The 26,900-nt window shown below is 27.2% G+C and overlaps 2 protein-coding genes across 2 annotated transcripts; one reads left to right on the top strand and one right to left on the bottom strand.

The window, feature by feature from the left end:
- Nucleotides 1-26: 26 nt before the first annotated feature.
- Nucleotides 27-17,751, bottom strand: LOC107448513 (uncharacterized). The gene is made up of 7 exons (XM_016063745.3): nucleotides 17,587-17,751; nucleotides 15,873-15,970; nucleotides 11,797-11,976; nucleotides 9,398-9,461; nucleotides 6,322-6,425; nucleotides 2,179-2,273; nucleotides 27-200 (listed from the first exon to the last, which is right to left on the bottom strand). The coding sequence occupies exons 1-7, from the start codon at nucleotides 17,632-17,634 to the stop codon at nucleotides 124-126; spliced, it is 666 nt and encodes a 221-aa protein (XP_015919231.1). The 5' UTR covers nucleotides 17,635-17,751; the 3' UTR covers nucleotides 27-123.
- A 133-nt stretch (nucleotides 17,752-17,884) lies between these two features.
- LOC139425116 (uncharacterized) lies at nucleotides 17,885-21,150 on the top strand. The gene is made up of 3 exons (XM_071178311.1): nucleotides 17,885-18,072; nucleotides 20,222-20,320; nucleotides 20,917-21,150. The coding sequence occupies exons 1-3, from the start codon at nucleotides 18,052-18,054 to the stop codon at nucleotides 21,058-21,060; spliced, it is 264 nt and encodes an 87-aa protein (XP_071034412.1). The 5' UTR covers nucleotides 17,885-18,051; the 3' UTR covers nucleotides 21,061-21,150.
- Nucleotides 21,151-26,900: the final 5,750 nt, after the last annotated feature.

Below are 26,900 nucleotides of genomic sequence, written 5' to 3'. Positions count from 1 at the left end.
TAACTTGTGAAATTCAATAAACAAAATTATTTTAATAATTTTATTGGTTTTTACAAAAATAGATAACCTGTTCACTATGTACAGTCTTTTTTTTTTCTATTTACATAACATTAAAGTAACAATTTATAACTTTCTGTACATCTTAAGAACTGGATAAAGGTTTTCAAATGCTTCTTTTAACTCAGACGTACTCTTTGCTCCTAAAAATAATAAATCACATGAGTTTATTTGTGATTGTTTTCTAAATGCCCACTTGGTAAATTTTTAATGAATAAAAAAAAAAAAGGCTTGCAGAGAGTACCGTTATTTTCCAAACACGGAATATCTTGATTCCCCCCATAGGACATGTAAAAAAATCTATTCAGAAACAATATTGAAGGATAAATTTTATTCAATACAGTAACTATATTCTGTTTTTTAACATCTAATATTAAAATTATATTTTTAAAGATTAAAATATTAATAAATATGCATGTCTGTAAATGTAAAAATATAAAAGATTATTCTTACTGTACACAATAATTTATTAAATTTTAATAATATTTTTTTTTGATACTCATACAAATTGATTTTGCTTAATAAAACATGACATATCTGCTAAAAATAATTTATCAAAAATTAAAGCAATGAAAAGTCATCGAACAATAGTTGTGCAATGAAATTCATGACACTTCTTGAATTGGACTCATGAAAAATAAGAATTATATCATGTTCATGCATTATTATTTATAATATTTATTGGATAAAAAATATTTTTGTCACCATTGTAAGCAAAGTTAGTTAACCTTAAGACATTTAAAAACACAGACACTAACTCAAAATCTTATGCCTGTAAAAATTTTATTTTTAGTCATATTTCTTTAAAAAGAATTTAATGTTTGTTTTTTAAAAAATTAAAATACACAGCAAATTTCTTGTCAAAATATTCTATTTAGAATGTCTTCTTTAATCCAGAATTAATTTCTAAATTTTGTTCTAATCTAACAAAAGGCGAAAAACAATATTTCTGCCAAACTTCATTTAATTGAAATAAAACTAGTTTAGTGTATTTTTTGAAAATAAAATTAATAAAACGCATATTTGTAAACAAAATTTTTTTTAAATACTCTAAGTAATTTTAATGAAATATTTGTTGGTTTTAATTATGTTATTCCTTTTTTCAAACTTGTATAACTTGAGTTTTTAAAAAATATTTTTGAAAGAGTTTTTTACTGCTAAAAAATATAAATAATTTTAATGAAGAGTTATATCTGTAAGAGAAATTTTGAACTGTATAACTTTAGAATAATACTTATAATAAATTTCTGACTTATTTTGATGGTCCAACCTACACCATGATCTAAGTTTCACAATAATTTTTTCTCCTTATCAAATAAATGACTGCAAGTAATTATTAATTTAAAGATCTAATCTTGTAAAGTAATTGCAATTTATTGTTCTTTTCCAGGGTGCGTAGCCAAATCTTTCAACAAAAATAAGCACCTTTTAAATGCTTTTTAAGCACTCAAAAAATATTTTTAAGCACTTATATACTTTAACAAAATGCAAAATAATTTTCTGACTATACATAATCAGGATAAAATAACTAGTTTCTGACAAAGAACTCTTTTCTTGATTATATTGACCATTATAAAGTGAAGAGATTTTTCGGTTTTATATCTGAGGGTAGAAAATAAAACCTGAAATTGAGAATAACTTGCAAAATGCAGCAGAGTTGCACATGAGAGTGCAATAATCTACCAGCTCAGTAGATGCATATGCAAACTCGCAAGTATTTAATAAAACATGTAAAATGATTGGGGCTTTCATACGCTATGGACCAACGGTACATCGAAATAGATTGTGGTTGAATGAATTGTGAAAATGTTGAATAATGTGAAAAGCACGCTTTTAAGTCATACGTGGCGGAAATCGACATGGTAAAGAAAAAATTCTCATTTTCGAAAAAGGAAAATTAAGCACTTTTTAAAAACACCCAAAGAAAAAAGCACCTTTAAGGGCTTTTAATAAATGCAAAATTGAAAATAAGTACTTCCTAAAAACGCTATGCACCATGTTTTCTTAAAGAATAAGTTTTAGAAGGTAGAGTAGTAGAGTTCAAAAAAAAAAACATCACATAGCAGTGCTGAAATACTTGTTTAAATAAAACTGGCATCAAATAAAATAGCAATAACTCACCTGTTATCACAATTTTTCCAGATACAAACACAAGTAATACCACCCTAGGCTGTACCATTCTATAGATTAGTCCAGGGAAAAGTTCTGGTTCATACCTTAAATATCAATAAAATCTTTTTAACAAGAGTCCTTATATGTATTTAATGAAAAATCTGTATATTTATATAGTTCATCATATTATTAGGAACACTATCTTATCAGCTAACAATAAGGGTGCAATACATTTTTAAAAAGAGTAAAAATCCCCCCCCCCTAAAATAAGCTTTATTTTCAATAGTTTATTGCCATTTTCTATAGAAACAATTTATTGAATAACAAATGTTTAGGTTAAAACAATTAAACTTAATTTTTTTAAATATATCAAACACATCTAAATAAAAACTATTTTGAGCTTTTTTTTTCCGATTTACAAGAAATGTACTCCGGCATTGCAATACTTAAAATAAAACTTAAATTTCTTAAAATAAAACAAAATTTTTCAACCTACTACTTTTTGAAAACAATTTTTACAAAAAAAAAAAAAAANTATTTCACCAGACATATTTTTTTGTTTTGAACAGAAAATTCTGTTGGTAATCTTCAGTTCAGGAGAATTATTGAATTATTAAATTTGTTGAGTGTGTTCAGTGCAGTGATATAATTGGTGCAGTAATGTTTAGTGGAACATAATGACTAAGAAATGGTTTGTGAATTTTCAAAAGCAGGGTAGCAATATTAAATTGACTAAAACTATGTTTTAGAATAGTTATCAAGAAGTTAATTTATTTTACATAATTTTAATATTAATTTATTTTTCTACTTTAACACATTATTGTTGCATGAATTTGACTATGTGGCAATATAACAATAATATCAAGTTAAGCAAAGAAAATATTAATTTAGATGAATTAAAGTGATCACTAAAATTTACATATGTAATAATTTAGAGCTGCACTGCTTATTCAGGAAGAAAAAAAAGTTATAAGAAAGGGAATAAAAATTTTGAGCCTTATCTCTCATAATCATCTCACTTCATTCTCTTAAAAAAAAAAAATCCTTCTTCTTCTACTCCCTCCCTTTTTATTGGCCAGATTCATTACCAAAAACTTTGGTAGACAAGTACTGCCAATTTTTTCTGAAAAAGGGCCATCTAAAACTGATACACAAGGCATGCTGAAACTATAGATGTGGGTCAGATAAATATGCAGTGAGTAGGGTATTTATAAATAGATTTACCCTCAGGGTAAATATGCAAAATCAGGGTTTTTTTAAACTTTTTGTTTCCTTTAAAGCATATAACCATCATTTGTCTCTTTATCATTCTGGAAATAATACAACATCTTTAATTTTCCAAAATAAACATTAAACTTAAACTACATCAATTCCAGAAAAAAATATTTCAAAAAACTATAAATAACCAGTACATAAACTACATTGTCACATTAAAAAGTAATGTAAAAAGATTTGCATTGTGCAATATCAAAAGCTAGACATTTAGTTAAATGATTTAAGTGAATGTTGAGCATGCTTCAAGATAAAGATCATTTTTTTCCAAGACAATAGTATAAACTGGATGAAATAGAGGAAATGAAAGAGCATGGGAATGATTTTAAAATATCTTAAATTTGTTTATTCTACAAATTTAATTTAAGTGAAAAAATGTAAGTTTAAAATCATTTGATATTTTGCTTTAACATACCTTTTTTTCTGCATCTTATTAGAAACAATAAAAATGCTTTTTTTCTTTTTTAAGTCAATGAAATTTTAGTGAAATTTTAAAATTTCACTAAAACAAATAATGAAAATATGCAATTTAATTTCTATACAAATGAATTATTTTACTAACTATGAGCAAAACACTACTTAACCTTTAGAATACAAGACAATCTAGACAATTAAACAAAAGGTAATTATTGTTTAAAAATTATCAAATATAACTGAGTTAAATTTATTTAAACTTGTACAATGTTTTCAATTCTATATAAAATATTGATTACTAATATTGTTTCTTTCTCATATTGTTCCAAGTTTTTAATTGTACAACTATAAATTTTAATGAAATATTTATTTTAATTAAACTATCTTGTGATTTGTAATAAAAATACACCTTGTAATGGATAAAATAAGAAATTTCATGAGTTTTTAAAGACAAGTTTTTCTTTAATGTTTAATTATAATTAGGTAAGGAAGATAAACTTTATGAGTTTTTAATCTATCAAGTATTATTTTAAAGATATATCAGTTAGGAATAAAAGATATTTGCAAATAAAATTTGGTTGAGATATATTATTATATATTTGTGTGCTTTTGTTATCAATCTCATTTGCTATATCCTAATCAGACTTACATGTACAGCATTTAATTTATTAAAAAAAAATTTTTCAAGTCAATTTTATGTATTTAAATAACAAAAAAAAAATTAAATAAATACTTTTTTTTCCCTTCCTGTAAGTATAATTAAATTTCAGTTCCTTAAAACATTAGGTAACAGTAAAACTTTATATATTTTATTTCTTTAGCATATTTTATGTAATAAATGTAAGTAAATCTTTGCTTAGAGTTATTCAATAAGTGAAACATTTAATTTTAAAAGTAGAAAAAAATAGTAGTTTTTCCTCCAACAGAACAGTTTTTTATAAGAGAAGAAGAGTAACAACCTCCACGTAAGAAACTAAACATGCAAACTAGCATTTTCATAGATTTTGTATCCCTTTGAAAATCTTATTAAGCTCTATATTTGAATCAATTGCTAATAAATATAAAGAACACAAAAATTTACAGCCAATTTAAATTAATACATTAAGTATTTTTGTTCATCACAACTAAATAGCAAAACTTTCCTAGTTTAGAAGTTGGTCACTTATATTGGGGATAATGTATCAAAATGTGAACTTCAGGATGATTAAACCATAGCCATTTTCAAATAAAAATTAAAATGCAATGATTCCAATAATTTAACTGTTCAATTGAAGGAAGTTTTCTTCTTAGTAAATAACTAATTAACTATTGACAATATTAGCAAATTTTAATTGCGTCTTAAATATGCATAATTTTATAAAACTCAAAAGAAAAACATGATCATTGAAGTTACAATAAAATTCATAAGTACCCAGGTATTTATGCGTATTTACTTCAAGTTATAAAAATCAAGGTAATTTACATCTACAGCTCAGACTTACGAAAAGAAACAGTAAAAATATTAATTACAAAAGAAAGATAAAATTATACAGCAAACATATAATGCAATTATTTATCAATTGAATGGGAATGCATATTGCAGATATTGGTTGTTCATGATAAGTCCATTTGCAAAAAATTATTAATTAAATTTAATGAGCGATTCTACATGTTCATTAAAATCTTAAATTGTACATTTGGAATGCTTAGAAAACAAATTTATTATTTTTTATTCATTTCAAAAACAAAAAGTTAAGAATTTTTTTGTACATTGTAAGACATATAAAGAAATTATAAAATGAAAAATACAAATGAACATAATATGTGCTTTCAATTTCATGAACAAAGCTTCTAGAAACTATTCACAAACTTTAAAGCAAATAATGTGTTTATTTATAAAGTTAATCACAAAGCGAATTTGCATTTGTTTTACATTTACAAAGAATCATTTCAGTAACTTCATCATTATGCAATTTATTATACATTTAGAAAAATACGAAACATGTTATTCTCATTGCCATCTCTTTTATTTATCCCTAATAATCAAATTATATATTTTTTCAGTATATACTATTCAGTATATACTATTATTCTTATATTTAGTATATACAAGTATACGTGTAGAATATATTTGAAAAATCCCAATCATCTCCAGACGAAATTGGGTCTTTTCATGAAAAAACATGGAGAAAAAAAAACCCTCATAAGCTAGGTTTTATCTTAAAAACCTGGGTTTTGGCAAACCCTGATTCTGTGCATTAAAGGTTAGGAAAAAAAGGCTTGAAATTTTCCTGAGTTATTTTAGTTCAGTGTGCTGATAAAGAATAATGGATAGCAGAACCAACTTTCATACACATGTTTGAATGTGTACTGAATTAGAAAAAAATTTTCTTAAATAAATTTTGGAGGTAGATAAAAGCATTTAGTTTTAAAATTCGAATAAGCCCCCTGTATATGCCAATGAAGAAAAACTAAAAAGAAAAATACCTGGAAAACTGGTAATAGCATGTAAACATATCTTCAATTTTGATTGGAAATTTGACATCACATGTTGCAACCAAATTCTGGATTTTGTAGTCTTTAAAACGTACCTAAGACAGTATTTCAATTAATATACCATCTTGAAAAATTCATGCAAAAAAAAACTTAAACAAAGCAGACAAATTTTCTATAATGGAATACCAATAGTGCTTTTTAAGTAATAATATAATTTTAAAAATATATATTTGCAATCTTAAGATATTGCATGTGCTTTAAAAAAGTAATAAATAGATTTGAAGCCTTAAAAAAATTTCTTAAAATTTAGTTTTCATTCTTGAATGCTAACAAATCAGAAGTTGCAGGTTTTTTTTTTTCTTCCTGCAAGGTTATTTAATTTAAATCAGTTTGATTTAAGTCAGATATAAATCAAATGATATTTTAAAACAAAATGATTGTCAATGAATAAAGGATAAATTACTTGAATTTTTATTTAAATTTTTTATTTTAAAATTTCTTGTAAAGATTTTTGTGTTAATAAATTTAAATCAGCAAAATTACATTAATAGTTGGCGCATAATAAATTAACTTATTAATTATTTCATAGTTTATATAAACACACACACACACCTATAAAAATTAGTCATTGTATATATATATATATATATATACATATATATAAGTTCAAAATGAAGAATAAAACAAAGAAAAATTAAAGACATAAAATATATATATATATATTCACTAAAAACACGTTTGTAATGAAAATATTACAAATTAGTTTTAAAACGCAATCTTCCAAACAAAATTTTGTTTTAATGTTAGAATGTTTAATCTATTTCAGTATCATAAAGAATATACAATTTTAAAAAGGAATTCATATGGCATTTAAAAGCTCTTTAAAGATAAATTCAGATTGCTATTTCTCAGACTCTTTTTTCCTTTCTTCTTTTTTTAAATAGGTGAATTGCTCTATATTGAAATACTTGCCAAACTACAGTCAGTGTACAATGTAACACAATTAGTTTTGTCACTTTAAAATTTTGTTTATAAGAAAGTTCTTCCTCAGCTACATGACAACCCTGGGTGAACCCTTTTCTCAGACACCTCTCCATTCAGAGATTGTCCTCCAATTTTCGGAATGAAAGAAAGTTTAACGAAATTAATTTTGTGATTTTATTTTTTATTTTAGTCTGTTTTTCAGTACTTAATAATGATACATTTGTCTTACATTTTCAAAAATTGTGCATTTACGTAAACTATGCCTTTTTACTTAAAAAAGGGGGGGGGAAATAATTAGTAACAGAATAATTTAGTTATAATAAAATTTCTCTATGTGTCTTTAAAATAAAAATTATTTGGTTTCTGGAGACTCCATCTTCAAAAAAGTTGTTTAGAAAAACTGGTGAATAATAGCACTCTTCTAAAAGCAACTGGAGAGTTGCTTTAGCTTTTAAGGATTACAATTATTATACATAAATTGAAGAGGAGGGATCTACAATTAAAATTTTTATTGGGATGTTATATTTAAAATTTAGTCAACTTGTGCGGCAAAAGAAAGAAATTACCCTAGATCAATTCTTTTCAGTTCAATCATTTGATACACCATATCTTATGGTTAAGGCTGCAAGTTTGTCGAGGGAAAAAAAAAATGAAATTCACGGAAAATTTTGAAAATTACGCAGATTCTAATCATAAAAAAATTTACTATATAAATAATGCAAAAGACAGAAATTGCTTTAATAATAAAAAAAGGTTAAGAAATACACAACAAAAGTATTTCTTTCAATTTCAAGCAATATTAATAGTTTTATTTAAATGAACAGAATTTTGGTACAATGTATTGTACATCGTCAGTTTATTCTCATTTAAGCTTCGTCTTTCATCATTTAATACATTTTTATACTTAGAAAACCATCTTTCTGAGTCCACGCTGGCCGACAAACATCAAACTGCCACTTTTGAATAGCGTTCGGTCTTTGATTTCCAAAACTCAATTCATTTTCCTTCATCAACGCGCAATTCCTTGACGTAATTGCTGTGAAAACTCAAACATTCTACATTCAAACTACTAGTTACAAAAGCCTATCTCCCTCTCATCTAAGAAATTGATCCCTATTTAAGAAATCACAAGAAGCCGCCCAGGAAAAATTGTCTGGATATAGAAAGACAGTGAAAATTTCATTGCCCAGTGCAATAGCATGTGTTACAATTTTTCTGTCAAAGATTTTATTTATAACATTTTCCTTCTTTCGTGTTTCCAATATCTTTTTGTACTCTTACTGACTTCACGAAGGTAATCCTATCAGTCCATTACTCTCCCTAAGTGTAAAAAAAATACCACCTTACTTGACAAGATTGAGATTATCTCTTATCTCTGAACTATTTTCTTGTCATTTTGCTATTGATTCACTCCCCTGAATATCTAATCAATTTTACATGTTCAATTTAAAGCTTCAGAAAAGTAAAAAATTCTGGTAAATAAAAATAATAAATTAAAAATGAAAAAAAAATTCAATTTTAAGCAATATTCGCGCAAATCAAAACATATTGAGAAACTTGCGGATTTTAGAAAAAAAGAGGACAATTTTGCGGAAATTCCTAATACACAGGGAAAGGTAAAACTTTTGAAGCAACAGTAAAAAAAGTAAATTTATCCATTAGCTTTAAAAAAAAAAAATTTTTTTTCAAACCAATGATTAAACAAAACAAAAAATAGATAATTTATTATTATATCTTAATTTATTATACTTAATAATTTATTATATTTTTCTTATTTAGTTTATCCACTATATATTTCTTATTTAGTTTATCCCCTCCGGACACAGTCAGCTTTTGGTATGACCACTGATAACAGAAAGGCTCTAGTGTGTTAGCAGACAGTGTGTCCCCTGATGAAGTGCTGTTTTTGCTAACATACATATCTTTAAAAATCACCAGAAGAGCATTAACTTGCAAGAAATTATTACTCAAAAAAAAAAGGATGCTTTAATCAACAAAATCAATCCTTAAAGCTCTTTCATTAAGATCAACCTCAGCCAAGAAACCTGGAGAATAATGTAAAAAATAAATAAAATGCACTTACATCGAAACCAAGCTTTTGAATCAACCTTGCATATTTCCTTGCAGCCAAGTGAGCAGCAGTTTCACTGAAAATTTAAAAAGAAAAATGCAATTTCCTTCTATCAGAGTAAACCATGTAATTCATTTACCTAAATAATAATAAAATAAAACTATGCAATTGGTAGATAGGTATTTTATTTACGTTGCACTAGAGCTGCACTATGGGCTATTGACAATAGTCTAAAAAACATCCACGAGAAAGACTTGAAGACATGCCATCACAATTTTGATCCTCTGCAGATGGAAGACAGACTGTCCGGGTTAACTTTTGATCAAATGATCGGATCTTTAGGTCCTAAGACTCAATCTTAATGGCTCCAGGGTGTGACCTCAACTATGCTAATTAATTACTGCAAACGACATCTTAAGTTACAAAATCAGTCACAAAAATGTACTTTCTCTAAATACAAGTAAAATCAACATTAAGGAGTCATAACTTGGGGCTGCAATCCTGACCAAAGTATGGGGACCACATTTTCCAAACTAGGACTATCCCCATATATTTCGGAGGGGCAGAAATTCGAATCCGTGGAAAAAATTATGTTTAGCCAGAGAAAGAACGTTTTTGTGTCTGATTTCGTAACTTTTCTTGTCCGCACAAATTAATTAGCATATTTAAAGCCTCCTCGAACAATTGAGATTGAGTCCCACAATGTGGTGATATGATTATGTTACTCAGGGTGGTCCTTTTTTTGGGGGGGGGGCTCAGTATATGAAAGAATACTTTAAATTAAGTGCATAAAAATATTTTCCTTTGTAAAAACAAATCATATAAATATTTCATGTTAAATTTAATATAAAAACAAACAAATCAAAACTTTCCCATTTTATGTTCTCAAATTTTTCATTTCAACATGAATCATACTTCTTTTCGAAGTGAGAAAGAAAAAAAGAAAAAAAACTGTTTTCAAACTTTTTCCAATTGAAATCGAAAAGAGCAAAGGATTAAAATCCTTCCTATGAAGATGAAGCTTAAACACATGCTTTGAAATAAATTTGCCGATTAAAGAGCGAATATTCTCCAGTCAAACTTGACAAATACTCTGATTTTTAATGATTTTAATTACTTTTTTCTTACACAATAATAACTGAATAGAGCTTGAAAACCTTTTTGGTTAATTTTCAATGAAATACTAGCTTGTTACTCTCAATAATTGTAATTTTTCACATTTAATTTCCAACAAGGTTTCTGAAAATCTATATATAAAGAGAGTTCATAAAAAAATACAAAAAAAAGGTAATAAAAAAATTATTTAGCAATAAAGAAAAGTTCTTTTGTTTTCAAAACATTCTCTAAAATGATCCATACTTTAAAAAAATCAGAAATTTTCTTTTAACAGTAGACATGTACCTGAGTACTTTAAAAAAGGACGATTGATCTACTTAATAACAATAAAGGTAACTTTTATTGCAAAAGAATAACATAATATGCCTTCCTAAATTTCAGAATTACTTTGTTTTTAACAGAAAGTTTTAATATTTACCAGTATCATTTTCTTAACAAAACAATTCAAAATAGTTTTTAAATCAATATATAGTACATTTTTGTAGTACTGTTATATTAAAGGACATAACCAAAATCAATTAAAAAAATATTCCTTCGTACCAATACATTATATAAATATTTAACAGAGTACAAGTCTTCTTTAATTATATAATTTAAAGTAGGGTTTCACTAACCTTGAAACAATAAAGTGAATTGGCAGCTGAACATTAATTTACAAAATTAATTTAATGAATGATACCACAATTCACCATATGAAAATTTTATGATTACTATATAGTTGATTGGAATCTTTCAAATAAGAAAAAATTAATCAATAATTTTGACACTACAAAACACCACCTTACATGATTTGTTGCTGCATTTGCTGAAAGTTTACACTTTAAGAGGTCTGCATTTTTCAAAATACAAAAATTCCTTTTTCCCCCCAGTTTGTAAGCAAAAATTCAAATTTCCCTCCATTTTCTGTTATTTCAGATGATTTTTAAATTCCCTGTATTTTCCAGGTTTTCCCTCTGGAGTGGCAAACCTGAATTATTTAAAACTATTTAAGACTATCTAATATCGAAATTGGTTCAATTTTCCATAGTTTTTAGTAAACTACTTTCACTTATTTTTATATTTTTGGGCTATTAAACTGACTTGTATATAATATCGTGTTCTCGTCATTTTGCAAGTTGTAGAACAATGACTGCAATGTCAAAAGGTCACGTATTGATATATAAAGGATTAGGGCTAACATCCAATGGATTAAGATGAATAGACCTCTGACCCACCATCCATTGGTGAAGACTCAAGATACTGGAGTGTCAAAGGTTGTGACAAATTAGAAACATGAGTGAAAGAGGAAAACTAACCTTTTAGCTCCAGTCACAACAATTTTTCCTGTTCGAAATATAAGAGCAGCCGTTTTTGGATCTAATATCCTCATGATAACTGCATGGAATCTTCTTGGATTGTACTCGGCATTTCTCAGTCTAAAAGCTATTTTGCAAAGATCTAGATAACATCCTAAGTCAACGCAACATACAACATTGCTAAAATAGAAAAAAAGCACATGTTAAACTAATTTATAACTGGTTACAAATTATTTAATGCTTTCTTTTTAAAAGCAATTTTTCAAAACAAAATATTTATTAGTGTATATCTGGGGCTCTAGCAGTTATCAACCTTCATTTATGAAAAGGTACCCCAACATAGAATCGAGTTAACATGTCTTATATACTAGCAGGGCTGATTGTGAGTCCAACTCAAAAATCCGGAAAATTTCTTGAGTAAAATCATTAAAGAGGCATAATGTCTTTATAAATTTAAATCATTGATACTGTGACGATAAGCCACTTAATTCAGAATCACAATAAAACATTTAAAATAGATTTATCGTAAATTGCAAAATAATTGATTAGATTTAAAATACTGTGGAAACTTCCATTAGTACATAGAACTTAAGCAAATACAAATAAACTCTCTTGAATAAAGTTAAGAAATACGTGTCGGAAAGGGTTAATCAGAAGTTTATAGTCCAAGTTTGATCTCTTGTGTGACCTTTCCAGAATTTAGCAATAGTTTTATCTAGCANTAGTGTATATCTGGGGCTCTAGGAGTTATCAACCTTCATCTATGAAAAGGTACCCCAACATAGAATCGAGTTAACATGTCTTATATACTAGCAGGGCTGATTGTGAGTCCAACTCAAAAATCCGGAAAATTTCTTGAGTAAAATCATTAAGGACGCCTAATGTCTTTATAAATTTAAATCATTGATACTTTCAAAACATTGAATTCTAAATAAATTATATACAGCATAACTTAAAAGAATAATTATGTATAAGTTTATTTTTATCTCTAATCACACTTATTATTCTACCAGAAAAAATATTTACAAATGAAAGATACCAAGTATAAATTCTAGTTCTTCTTCTTGGGCACTACAGCCTATGACAGGCCAAGGCCGTCCCAAAAAGTTTTTGCCATTTTGATTTATTCTGTGCCATGGCCAAGTTCTAGTATTTTTGAATAAAATATACAAGAATTTTTTTACATAAATGTGATCGATGATTTCTTGAAACTTCAGGACCTAAGATTTCCGGAATCTTCCGGAGTGCAATTTGGGAAAATTTTCGGAACACAATCACCCCTGTACTAGTGAATTCGAATCGTATTTTTGTAGTGGTAGACACACTACAGTACTCTCCCACCAGAATTACAGCTGTGATAAAATTCAATGAATGGATACCACTACTTGATTCATTGCTGTTTTGTGACAAGCCGGGAGAACTATATTAAGATCACCATACTTTTGAGTACTGATCATGACAGGGTTACCACTCAAATCTGGAGAAAAAAAATTCCCTGTACATATTATACACAATATATTAAGAGGAAACAACAATTACTGTGCTCTTGTGTGAGCTATATTGCACCAACTATATTTATTAGTTTTAACTGCTGGAAAAACAGCTGAACATACTTAAATAATGCTATAGTAAGTGAAATAATTTAGTATAGCTGAAATATCATGGTTAAATATCCCATAGAATACTCTTTGAGCAGTCACCCTTTTTTAAAAGACAAAAATAAGAAACAAAATTCCCTGTATTTTCCCAGTTTGTAAAGAAAAAAATCAAAAATCCTGCATTTTCCCTGTTATTTCAGGTGATTTTCAAATTCCCAGTATTTTCCAGGTTTTCCCTATTCTCCCTGTGGAGTGGCAACCCTGCATGAGAGCTGAATTAAGTTCACAGTCGTGTTCGCTCCTGTGTTGTTTTTAGCAGTCGAGTGTAAATGTTGTACGTGATAGAGACTGAGTAGCAACAGGGAGAGGAGGTGGATAATGTCGCAGTCACAAGTACAGTACAGAACCCATTATCCGGAAATCAGAAAACCGGAAAACCAAAAAACCGGAACGAAATTCAATTAATTATCCCGTCATTTTTTTAAAAAAAAAACAAATATTTTTCCTCATAAGATTTTAGGATTTTTCTTTCTTTTTTGAAATATGTTTACTATGCCATCATTTTAGAAATAATCATTACTGTATTACTTCATCGTTTTTTCTTCTTTTTAAGATTATTTTTTTTTAGTTGGTTTTAACAATTAAAAAAACGGCTTTTTGTAGTGATTCAGAAACCCGGAAAAATCAGTTATCCGGAATAGCGATGGTCCCGATCGTTACGGATAATCGGTTCCCTACTGTATCAAGTCAAGTGGGCATAACAGTCAAGATAGACGTGTTCATATCAAAGTGGGAGTTTTTGTCAAGGTAGGCATGTTCACATCACGTCCAAAGGTCACCAATGTGGGGACAGGAGTGTTATCAACAATATCAAAAATCGTCTATGAAAAGGTACCCAAACATAGAATCGAGTTAACATGTCTTATATACTTGAGAATTGAAATTGTATTTTTGTAGTGGTAGATTCACTATAGTATATATATTATATTAATAATTATATTATATCATTAATAATTACATTATATTATTAAATATTTATTAAAATATTTATTTATTTGAATTAAACTGGCAAAAAATTTTAATGAAGAAAATTGTGATTTCCGAAATTACCAATTCGGCGAATCTTTCTCATCTGATGAAAATTATTAAAATCAATAAATAATCCTTTTAGAAACTGGAGAACGACAACAAGCAGGAGAAGGAATCCTTTAGCATTAAATATAATTTAACATTTGTGCTAGAAAAAAATCTTTAATTTGATTGCATACCATTAACTTATTGGTATGCTGTAATGGTATGTAGTATTAATGGACCACTGTTTATTATTTTATGCTGGTCCGACTGTGATTTTAGTGGTCACAGACCAACGGACCACCGTTAATTTCGAGCCCTGCCATTAAGACAAAATAAAGTTACAATTTTAAATCTTTGTAGAAAAAAAAAGTCAGTGAGTAAATGTCATAAAAAGAATAGAGTCAGACTCTTAAGTTTTGTTAAAGATTATTAGTTATTTAAATGAACAAAAGATTTTCAATTTCTATGCTTATGCTATCAATATAAGAATAATATAATTGGAATTCAATGTCCTTATTTTCAGAAAATACTAAGATTCATCTAGAATTGACATTAATACTAATCTAGAAATTCATCATAAATACTAATCTAGAAATTCATCATAATACTAATCTAGAATTTCTTTATTGAAAAAAATGAGGAAATATTTTTAAAAATATATATTTTTAAAATATTACCCATTTTCTTAAGTGAGATTTCATTTAATTAAGGCTTTTTGACTTTAAAAATTAAAAAAATCCATAATCCAGCAGGTATTGTTTATTTGGTGGAAAATCTAAAAAAAAACTAAAAGTATTTCAAGAAACATATAAAATGATTGATGCTATCGTACTTTACAGACACGGTAAGCTAAAATAGATTGTGGTTGAATGAATTGCGAAAACCACGCTTTTGCATGATAAACACCGAAATTCGACATGGTAAAGAAAAAAAAATCTCATTTTTGAAAAGGAAAAATTAAGCACTTTTTAAAACACCACATGAAAACAGCACCTTTAAGGGTTTTTAAAAAACAAAAATCAGCACCCTTAAGCACTTTTGAAAAAAGCCATGTAAGTATTGATAATAGTAAATATTGATAACAGTAACATGACAATAGTAAATATTGATAGGGATATTGTTTAAATTGTATCTAAAAATAAAAAACAATTAAAGATAACACATTTTTCCAACAGTCTCAGGTCAATTTAAGAAAACATTTACCCTAACTTTACATTTTCCTGTTTTGTGTGTTTTTTAACGCTAGTTCGATGGAAAGTCTGAAGTTGGAGTTCTACTATATTGGTAAATAAATAAGAAATTGCCAAAAAGATTAAACAAGATTATAAAAAATATGATCTTCAAATTCAATGGTAAAATATAATTCATAATCAACTAATAAAAAAAACGAAAAAAAATACAAACTGAATCTTTGGTATGATTCCAGATTCGGTTGAAGATGGAATGGATTGAACAGGTGGTATTGGGTTTATTGCAGTATTGTGTACTTCTAAAGAGCCATCCTACAATTTACAAAAAATATATTGAATAAAATACAAATGAAACAATATAAGAATAACATTAAACACAGGGTTGGGTTTTTGCCGTCAAAAACTGGTTTTTGACATGACAGTGGTAAAAACCGTGTTTTTACTTTCTTTAATTTATCTTTAGTTTCTTTAATTTATAGCATATAGCGGACAATATATTATTTTCACTTAATTGCCTTTATAAATGAATATAAGTAGTAGTTTTGTGTCTGTAAACCACNAAAAGCTTGGAACTATTAATAAATTCAAGAACTAAAAAGATTTTAAAATTTGGCATTTCTTAAATATTGGAAATAAGCTAAACAAAACTTTCAAAACTTGCAACTACTAACAAACTCTTAGTCAGGAATGACTTGACATTCTTCAGTAATGTAATATGCCAAACAAAATGATGCTTGGAAATGTTGAAAATTTTGTATAATATCCTAATATTTTACTTCAAATAGTATGTTTTGATATAATCATGTTGGGAAAATGCAAAAATATGTTCTTAAATATTTTTTAACAACTTTTTTTCTAATTTTATTGTCCAAAAATTAATTAATTTTAAATCATAAGCAGTTAAACTCAAATTAAAATACAGTTTTATCAAAACTATGGGTTTTTGACATGACGGTAAAAACCATGGTTTAAACCGGTAAAAACCGTCATGTGTCAAAAACTTGACAACCCTGATTAAACAATTATCCTATTTTAATAGAGAATTCTTTTTTTTTTTACATAGAAAGGTACATTTGAGAAATAAAAATAGTCTTTTTTATATAGATATTTTTCAACTTTAAATGATAGAATTACAGACTAAATAATTTTATGGTAAAGTCAATTGGTTTAGAGGGAATCCCATCAGGGTGGATAAAACTATTTTTACTATTAGAAATAAAGATTTAAAAGAAAAATTTTTTCAGCATAAAAGAGCACTATCCACTACTGTATCCTTAGAGAGAAGGAATAAGTTATTCAAATCAGCAGATTCAATTTTTCTATCCTTTGCAACAATATAAATACACATTTAATTAATATAATGCTCACTAAGGAGGCCATGAAAAAACGTAATTTGCAGGTACTGATATGGAAATATCTCTGATAACTAGTGTAATTTCTAGTGTTGATATTTTTTAATATGGGAAATTAAAAAGCAATAATAAAGTAGAAAAAAAAATGCTATATATTTATCAAGGAAATAAAACTTGACTTTTATTTTCAATGTTTTATGTAAAGAAGTACAGCAAGAATTAGAATACCACAATAAAGTTTTGAAAATTCTATCTATTTTGAAAATTTAATTAGGAAAACATGTAATCACATCCCCAAGAGAACTTATTTTATTAATTATCCAAACTGTGGAGTACTCAAACAAACTCTCAGATATTTAACTCTAAGTTCGTTTGAGTATCTACAGCTTTTATAATTCCATATAAAATTAAATTAATTAATATTGAAACAATTCATATCCACAACTATGAAGTATTTTTCAAATGAATTGCTTCAATAGCATCAGCTATACGTTATAATAGTTGTTTGGAAATACATGAAATAATAATTTTGTAATTGAAATGAAAGATATCGTCTACAACTGATTAAAAACCCACTGTTTCATTGTTAGATTGGTAATGTGGATCATCAACAGTAACTTCCATGTTACCGCCACGGATATTGACTGTCTAGTTTTGGCTCCTAAATCCCACAGTAAATCTGAATGAGATTGCATCATTCCATTTCTTTGCAAGTGAGGTAGAATTTATTGCGCGTGCTCATGCCCACCAAAAATAGTTACAATTTATTTTTTTAAATTTAATCTATCTATAATAAATAATTGTAAAAAAGAGCATTTAACAACTTGCAGAAATATTTATTTACTATCATTTTCAGATAAACACTGCAGTGTGCTCAAGTTTTGGAGCATGTGCATTGCTTATTACCTTCTCCACCTACGAAAGAAGTGGAATAATCCAATCACATTCGGATTTACTGTGGGATTCAGGGTTTTATACTGACTAAAGGTGAAAGTCAAGTATAAGCAAAGTTGTTCAGAATTAAGCTGAGAAGATCGAAACATGAGTTCACAGATTTTGAAAGTAAGTTTCCACCTCTATAAGCTTTACTAGAATTTCATCTTTCTCTTATACCAATTTCAGATTATGTATGAGATGTACACGTAGTTTTATTTTAATTTAAAATGAAAATATCTTTCTTGTAAATTTTGTGCTTTTTAACTACCAACTTAATTTTGAAAATAATTAAAGTGATTCGTACTTGCAAAAAAATGTTAAAAGATACATATGAATCGTTTAGATCTGTTTTTATAATTCTGTATTAAAGGGAAAAGTAATTTTGAAATTATCTGTTTTCACTTAGTGCTGAGATAAAACTAGGTTTCGTTGATTTAAGTTGCTAGATTTTTCAAAAAAAATTACCTGGACTCAGATTAATTCGTTAAAGATCAGTTTCATTGAAGGAAACTCTTGGTAAGTAAGACGTTCAGTTATCGGGAAAATATTATTTTTGTAGTTGACTACAGTTACTTATTAACTAAAACTACTTTTTAGTGTAGTGACTACAAGCTTCCAAAATGTAGTTAGTACTTTTAAGAGACAAACTTTGCTGTAGAGCTTAATTTACACCTTGCTGTAAATGGTTTTAAATGAAGAAAATTGGCTTATTTAAATGTAAGCAATTATTAAAAAATATTTATTATTTACTTGAGCTTGTTAGTTATTCTAAACCACTTTTTACAATGTTGCTCTTACAACTTTTTATGCCTTTCTCAAAAACAAGTGTTTAATTTAAGAAATTTCTTCGAAATCGTCAAATATTTGCAATTCTGTTAATAGTTTAATGCTCATTTATTTCCTCTGCTAAATAAAGTACACCTAAAAATTCAGTACATAATATGTTCCTTTCCATTGAAATAACATGAATGTTTCTAGAGTGCATGTTTACATTTGATGGTGTGGTTAATTTTGTGTACATAAACATAATTTCCTGATTTCCAAACAACAGTAAAAATATTTGTGTGGTTTTTAGAAACCCTGATCCCCTATTTGTTCTTTATAAACGCTTCCCTTTTCCATCCTTATTACAGGCACATTAGTATGTTCTCAAAACAAGTTAAATGCATTTTGAATTTTATATCAAGTTAACTTATCTTGATTTCTTATCTCTCTTATTAAATTTTGACATTTTGACTACAACAGTTAGCGCTGGCCCCCCTTAGTCAAAAACTGTGTTGTAGCATTTTTAATAATAATAAAACTTATTCTCTAAGTCAAAGGTAGATTTTAATGATTTTTTATAATTTATCTTTTTCTATAGAAATTTTCAAAATCAAAAACCAAATTAACTATAAAGTGAATTATTTTATAAAAATGCAAATACTTATATTTTGTGAAATATTTATAATTCAAATGTTCCATTTGAAATTCCCTTGTCTTAATACTATGTTATTAAAAATACTGGCACTTCAAAGACTGTATGAAATGGAATAACTAATAAGAGAAAATGATGATATATTTCTGGCAATATAAAAAATTTGAATTGCGCATTTGAGTATTTCCTTTTTAACGCAATGATTATATCGTTTTTTTTTTTTTTTAAGCATTTGCGTAACCCCGTCGTTGATCTTTATTTCGGTAGTCAATGCTATGGATTTCGCGATTCTTTTTCTTTATTGTGGTGATGTTTCACAAAATGCGAAAAAAGAAATAAATAGTGTGTTCTTTTCCCAACAAAATGCAGGAATATCACTCACATTAAAATTTTTAAAAAATTACATATTCGATTAAATAAAAAAAATTTTTAAAATCACAGCACCTCTGTTACTTTAAATTAGTAACATTTATATTACTAATTTAAAGCTAGAGAGTTTTATTGCGGAAAACCCAAAACAGTTCTGCCACAGGGGTATGATTATAAGTGAAAGTTGATAAAAGTGATGCTAAGTGAGTAGTGATAAAATAGATATAAAACTTTCAAAATGTGAAATAGTGATAAATTTCTATAAGGAAAAGCTTTCTGCTAAATGTAATATATGTAAGTTAAATTTTCTGCATAAATATCTGTATAATTTAAATCACAAAAATCTGGTAAATTATTTTTTACTCTAGAATTATTTGTTTTTATCTGTAGAATGGTCACCCTGCAAAATATTTTTTATGGAAAATTATGAAGTCTGGAAAATCGATTTATTTTTATAATATGTGAAAATTAATAATTTCTTTCTTTCAGGTATGTTCCAGAGCTCGTTTTTTCCAGCGAGCTTTAAACACCTCAGCTCCTAAGAGGAGAACATTTGAAGAATTTAAAGAATTGCAAAGGCAAATGGCTGTAAGTAATCTAATGTGGTCAGCCACATTTGTTTATGAGAATGTGTTTATAGTTTGTCTATGGTAAGAACTCCCCCTGACACATTCTCAAGTTTCCAAATATAAAAATTTTTAAACATTCATTACCCTGTAGTCAAATTAATTACAGATTTACTTTTATCAACTACATTTAACAGTAAACCTATCCTAACAATATCTATCAAAAAACCATTAAACTGTTAAACAAACAAGAACAAAAAAAAGATAAGGAATTTTCTGATTGGTTAAGCATTAGCCATTGTTTTAAATTTTAATGAGGGCGATTATATTTTTCCAAATATTTTAAATATAACGCTAATGATATTTGCTAGCTTATAGATGTATTTGATCAAGAAAAAAATTTACAGCGCATACTTTAGTATTTTTTTTTTGTTCGCTGTCAGATAAATTCATATGTCAGCAAAATTAAGAGAATAGTAAATCACTTAGGAGAAACTTAAAAATTAGACATTATTGATACCAATAATAATTAGTTATAGTAATAAAGAGGAGCATAAATTGTAATGGACACTCCTATGTGCAGTGTATTCATACTCAATGTGATTTTTTTCATTGCAGCTTGATGAGATGACACCCGTTTATCTACGAAAAGGTAGTTCTGACAAATTGATTTTCGGTATGGTCTGCCTGGGAACCCTTGTTTGTGTTGCCATGAGTGTAGAATTTGTTTACGGAGCTATTTATCCAAAACCTAACTCATAAATGTCTCTACTGTATGTAATTTCTACTGTGTCTCAACTATATATAATGATATTGTAATATGAGAATAATAAAAATATAAGTAGTCATAAATCTTATTGTCTGTATGGATTGTAGATATATCATGTGCAAGTTATAAGAATTATTTATTTTGAAAAAAGTTTTTCAAGCAATGGTAGGATTCAAATTTTAAGAAGTCCACCTAAAAATAGGCTTTGTTATGCTGGCCACCCAGCCCAAATAAAACCTCGTTCATTGTATCTGTATTTTAGGTTCAAATTACATTTCTAATCTCTTTTTTTTCTTCATTTTTTTAAATTGTATTTAGCTTACCGTATATATAAATAGAATGCTATGTACATAAATGTTTTTCTCTCTTTCATATCGGAAGTAAAATAAAGAAATGTGAAATACTACTACTGTTGAAGAGCTTTAAACTAAATCTAATGTCATTCAGAGCTGTTTGTGCTCCGGAAAAAATCTGGATTTTTCGCTAACCGTGATCCGGAAGTTTCCGGAGATCAAATTTTCAAAGGTGAAACTTAAAAACACAGTTTATTTTATTTGTTTGTAAGGAAGAGCCAGATACTTTATATTCAAGATTAATATTAATTTTTTATCAGTAAATAGTAAATATAATCATGAACTCAAGAAAAAAAAAGACATATATTTTGTAAATTTCAATTACTTCTCCAGGTTATCCTATGTGTAAATGGTATAAGTTTGTGTAAAATTTTAAATATATTTTAAGTAAACTAAGAAAGATTGAGAAAAAGGGAGAGAAAAAAAACCTTGTTTAATTTTTTTCCAATTCAAACTGTTTTTTTTTTACTCAAGAAATTTTCCGGAATTTTGACTTGGGTTCACAATCACCCCTGGTCATTACAATTGAAAATTGCTTTTTTTTTTGCAAATCATTCACTAGAAGAAATCTTAGTACTCTTTTACAATAATTTCATACAAAAAAATACGTTAATTTCATACCAAGAAATTATTGTAAAGAATACATTTATTTCAAAGATTCTTGTGCCGAAGATGTTTGAAATTTGATGCTATTACGGATTAAAACTCACATATATTTGTAATCAATAATCTTAAATAATATGTAATAATAAATTAAATTCTATTTTATATAAAACCTGACAAATACAGTAAAAACAAAATTTTTCCAGAAAAATACGACTTTTAAGTGCGGCATAATTAGCTGACTTAATACGGTTTTTGATTACCAGACCAAACTGCTAATATTCTATTGACCTAGAATGGATCGATACCACTACAAGCATATTTTGTATATTTAAAATCCATTCTGTTTATAAATTGCTAAGAAGAAAACGAAAACTGTGATGTAGATTTGTGTGTCCATCATTGCTTTAAAATTATCATACTGAATTAAATTACTAAGATTTTTTTTTGAATTGCATTTTCATTTATAATGCTTGCAAAATCTCCAAACATGTTCTTTCTAATCCTTCCATTTTACTAGAGGCATGCATTGTTTTTTTTCAAGTATTACAATAATTGAATGAAATCAATTTTAAGACTTGTCTGACCAATAGTTTAGAAGGTATAAGGGTTTAATTTAGAAAATGTGCAAATTTATACTTGTACATATTTATGTAACTGACATTGCTATCTAAACAAATGAAGCTGTGTTTCTTATGTATTTTTTCACGAATGAGACTATACGCAACGAACAAATAGTTTAAAATTTAAAAGAGTTTTTGCACATAAAAAGTATTTCTTTTGTTGTGTACACTTTTTTACATTGCTATGTAGGAGCTATCTATGCTCCTACATAGCAATGGAGGAGCATGTAATTGGTTGAGATAAAAACAGAAATTGATTAATAGTTAAGAATTAACAAATGAAAGCAAACACAAATCAAAAGAGCTACTATTTCAAAAACTGCAATGTTTTTAAATAAAAAGTTTCATTTTTAGTATTGTACTTATAATGTTCCTTATAATTTCAAAGCTATTAATCCTGAATTTTTTTTCTCATTCGATTCAGCATGAAAAATTACATACCTAACATGTTCAATGTAAAAAGTGTACAAGTCAATAGAAATACTTTTTATAAATTAAGTGCTTTTTAACTATTCATTCTATTGATTCTTGTATAATTTTTATTTGATACAACTTAAAAAGCTACATATGAAACAATGATTCACTTGTTTAGATAACAATATGAAATACTTTGATAGGTACAAATACAAATTTGTACTTTTTGTATATAAGTTCTAAATTATTAGTCTGATCATCTTGTAGTTGATATCATTAAATTATCGGAAACAATCCATTACTTGCCTGTTTTCCTACAAATAAATTACCCCCATTTTCCTCAAAAAAGAAAGAAACGTACAAAGGACAGTTTTCAGGTATCATTTATAATAACATTAAGTTTTCTGCCACACAAAAAAAACCCTTTTATTTCATGGCTTTTGTGCTCACTCTGAATTATCGCTATAGTGAATTGAGCCTCGGACAAGTTGTGCTCACCAAGAATTGTGTCCTCTACGAACTGTGTTCGTGACAATTTGTCTTAGCATAGAGCTGTGCTCACGAGGAATTGTCACTCCGACGAATTTTATAACCTTTGTTGAACCTGCCGGCTGTTTTTCTTAATTTTTTTTAAAATTCATTTTAAGGGGGCCCCAGGCCATGGCCTAATGGGTAATCCGGCACTGGAAGTGGTCACCCACCCACACGCTGACCACAGCCACACACTGATGCTTGACTTCGATGTTCTACTCGAAACCGCATCTTTACGATCAGTCCACTGCGGGACTGATTTGACGTAGATTTCGAAACTCTTTTTGCACCCTGATGTATTTGGTATTTAAATATTGGAAGGGTAGGTTGAAGAGAACTGAAATCAGATGAAAAATTAACATAAGTACTTTTATTATTTATATTTTTACTGAGATTCCACGTAGAAAGTTTACAAATGCGTTTAAAAACAATCAAGTAAAGTTGAATATAAATCAAGGATGCCAACATATCTTTTCTGTTCCTTGGATTACACTTTTTCCAAACCATAAAAAAAGTTTCAAAATATTTATGAGGATGAATTAAGAGTGACTCTTTGTAACTCCTTTTCCTGCAGAAAGAAAACTTTTGAAATTATACAGGCATACATCTACAGCCTAAATAAACTAAAAGCATGTTTATCTTTTTTTTTTTTAAGGAAAAATTTATTTTGAAAAAAAAAAGTTTGTTTACAATACTAGTTAAATAAAGTTTCTAAAGTATTCAGCATCGCTCCTATCTAACATTTTAAGATTGAATTTATATTTTATTTTTTTTAATTCCATTACTCTTCTGATATGTAAGTTACTTTTTAGACTTAACATAATATATAGCAAAAAAAAACTAACAACCAGAGTCTGTAAAAGCAAATAAAAAATGCTGAACATGTAAGTTCATTCTTGCACTAAAAAAATAAGATATGCCTCCATGAGTCAAAAACATAACTTAATTTCAATTCTTGATTTTTGGAAATACCGTCACAAACTAAAAAATTTTCTTGGAGCAAGCATATATAAAATTCTAAAATTTAAATTTTTACCTTAGTTTAAGAAAGCAAAATTCATACCATGCGAAAGAAAAACATTTTATAATAGCAGATAAGAATTACTTTTCAAGATGCCAAAAATTAGAGCATTTTAAGATCCTGTAAGTTTGTCAAGAAATATGAATTACAAAAGCCTTCAAAATATTCTTTAAAATGTCACGAATATACTATAAGAATTTTGAGAACCTGTAAGAGCTTTAAAGTTTATAAGACAGGGGTGATTGTGCTCCGGAAAAAATCTGGATTTTTCACAAATTGCACTCCGGAAGATTCCGGAAATCTTAGGTCCCGAAGTTTCAAGAAATCATCGATCACATTTATGTATAAAAATTCTTGCATATTTTATTTAGAAATATTAGGACTAGACCATGGCACAGAATAGATCAAGATGGCAAAAACTTTTTGGGACGGCCTTGACCTGTCATAGGCTGTAGTGCCCAAGTAGAAGAATTTATACTTGGTATCCTTCATTTGTAAATATTTTTTCTGGTAGAATAATAAATGTGATTAGAGATAAAAATAAGCTTATACATAATTATTCATTTAAGTTATGCTGTATATAATTTATTTAGAATTCAATGTTTTGAAAATATCAATGATTTAAATTTAAAAAGACATTATGCGTCTTTAATGATTTTACACAAGAAAATTTCCGGATTTTTGAGTTGGACTCACAATCACCCCTGATAAGAAAAAATCACAAACTAAATAGGAAAAAACAAGTAATTTGTAGTCGTAAAAACAGTTTTATGAATTGAGAACTTTTTAAGAATTTGGAAAAACTATAGAAAAGTTCTTTAATATTCTGCGGTTGGAATTGAAATCTATAAAAATCCAAAGAAAAGTCTGCAGTAGTTGGCATTCCTGTACATAAAGTTTTACATCAAATACTTATGAAAGGTTTCAGTATAAAGTTTAAAAAATTTGTGAAGTGAATTTAAATTTGATACAGAGAGTCACAAATACACATTTTTAAATAATCTAATAATAAAAGATCGTCTCACACAGATATTTACAAGCAAAGTAAACGAGAAAAAATCTTATATACATCATCAATCAAAGAATAAAAGATAATGTACAATAAAGTTTATGCAACAAATTGGAAAGAAATAGTTAACTATAAAGCAATGATAATAAAATAAAAATAAAGACAAGAAATCTTTCAAATATTACAAAGCAAAAGAAAATATATAAATTTTTAATAAATACAAAGCACTGAAAATCATATCACACATTAGTAAGAAATTATATAATAAATGAAGTTATTAATAATTACAATTAAGTAAGAGTCACTCAAGAAAGACAACATTCAAACTAAACATTTCACACATAAAACACTTCTGTAGTTGAGATAGAAAGAACAGCATGCAAAATTTTTGAAATAAAAAATAGTTTATGAAATAAAAAATGTGTTCTTATTAAAGAATAAACAACTTATGTCGCTAACATACATTTGTCAATTCATATGGATACAAATTTTTTAAACTAGCATAATTTATAATTACTGATAAATAAAGATTAAAATAATCCAACGCTGAATTAATAATTGAAAAATAAAGTACGTTGAAAAAAGTTAGCTTGATATAATAGGTACTTTTTACATATACTAAAAAGAAATAAAAAATCGTAACTAACACTAAGGGTATATCCTGGTGTATAAATCGGCTTTCCAAACCCCCAAACTTTAACAAAAACCAGGAGATTGACTTATACACCAGTAATAAAGTTGGACATCCGTTGATCTTGAAATATCGATGTATTATAAACAATGAGATAGATAATAACTCTATATCAATTTACGCCTTTCAGAAACTATTTTTAATGTTTTATATACATTTTATCTTATCATATTTTCTTAACATGTAAAGGTTATTTTTTCAAAAAAATAAAACATAAAAACTTTTAAAGTTACATAATGCTACTAATTTAACCAATTGTCTCATAGCATCTTTATTTAGGGGTAAATTTATGTTATATCTAGAGTGAAATATTTTTAATTTGGGATAAATTTGTAGACTTAGTATCTCTTTTTTTAATTTTAGAAATCTTCATATATTTTTTCAGCAGTCGACTTATATACCTAACATGCTTTACTTTCTCTTATTATTAAATAACGGGGACTTGAATTATACAATCGATCGATTTATACACTGGGATATACAGTGCATCATAAAATCTGTAAATAAAGTAATTATTAATAGGATTTTTTTTCTCACATTTATAACTTTTAAAGACAAAAAATGCCAACATGAAAATGAACCTTCCAA

Source organism: Parasteatoda tepidariorum, chromosome 3 (assembly GCF_043381705.1).
Source record: "Parasteatoda tepidariorum isolate YZ-2023 chromosome 3, CAS_Ptep_4.0, whole genome shotgun sequence".
NCBI classification, from domain to species: domain Eukaryota; kingdom Metazoa; phylum Arthropoda; class Arachnida; order Araneae; family Theridiidae; genus Parasteatoda; species Parasteatoda tepidariorum.
Note: the sequence above shows the minus strand (reverse complement) of the source record. Positions and strands in the feature narration are given on the sequence as shown.

What these genes read in the sequence shown, in the direction of transcription:
- LOC107448513 (XM_016063745.3), bottom strand. Translation starts at nt 17,634, where the DNA reads ATGGAAGTTACTGTTGATGATCCACATTACCAATCTAACAATGAAACA. An exon ending in TGCTATTACCAGTTTTCCAG is followed by an intron (nt 2,274 to 6,321) that starts GTATTTTTCTTT and finishes TTGATATTTAAG; the next exon opens with GTATGAACCAGAACTTTTCC. An exon ending in TGGAAAAATTGTGATAACAG is followed by an intron (nt 201 to 2,178) that starts GTGAGTTATTGC and finishes TATTATTTTTAG; the next exon opens with GAGCAAAGAGTACGTCTGAG.
- LOC139425116 (XM_071178311.1), top strand. Translation starts at nt 18,052, where the DNA reads ATGAGTTCACAGATTTTGAAA. An exon ending in TGAGTTCACAGATTTTGAAA is followed by an intron (nt 18,073 to 20,221) that starts GTAAGTTTCCAC and finishes TCTTTCTTTCAG; the next exon opens with GTATGTTCCAGAGCTCGTTT. An exon ending in AATTGCAAAGGCAAATGGCT is followed by an intron (nt 20,321 to 20,916) that starts GTAAGTAATCTA and finishes TTTTCATTGCAG; the next exon opens with CTTGATGAGATGACACCCGT.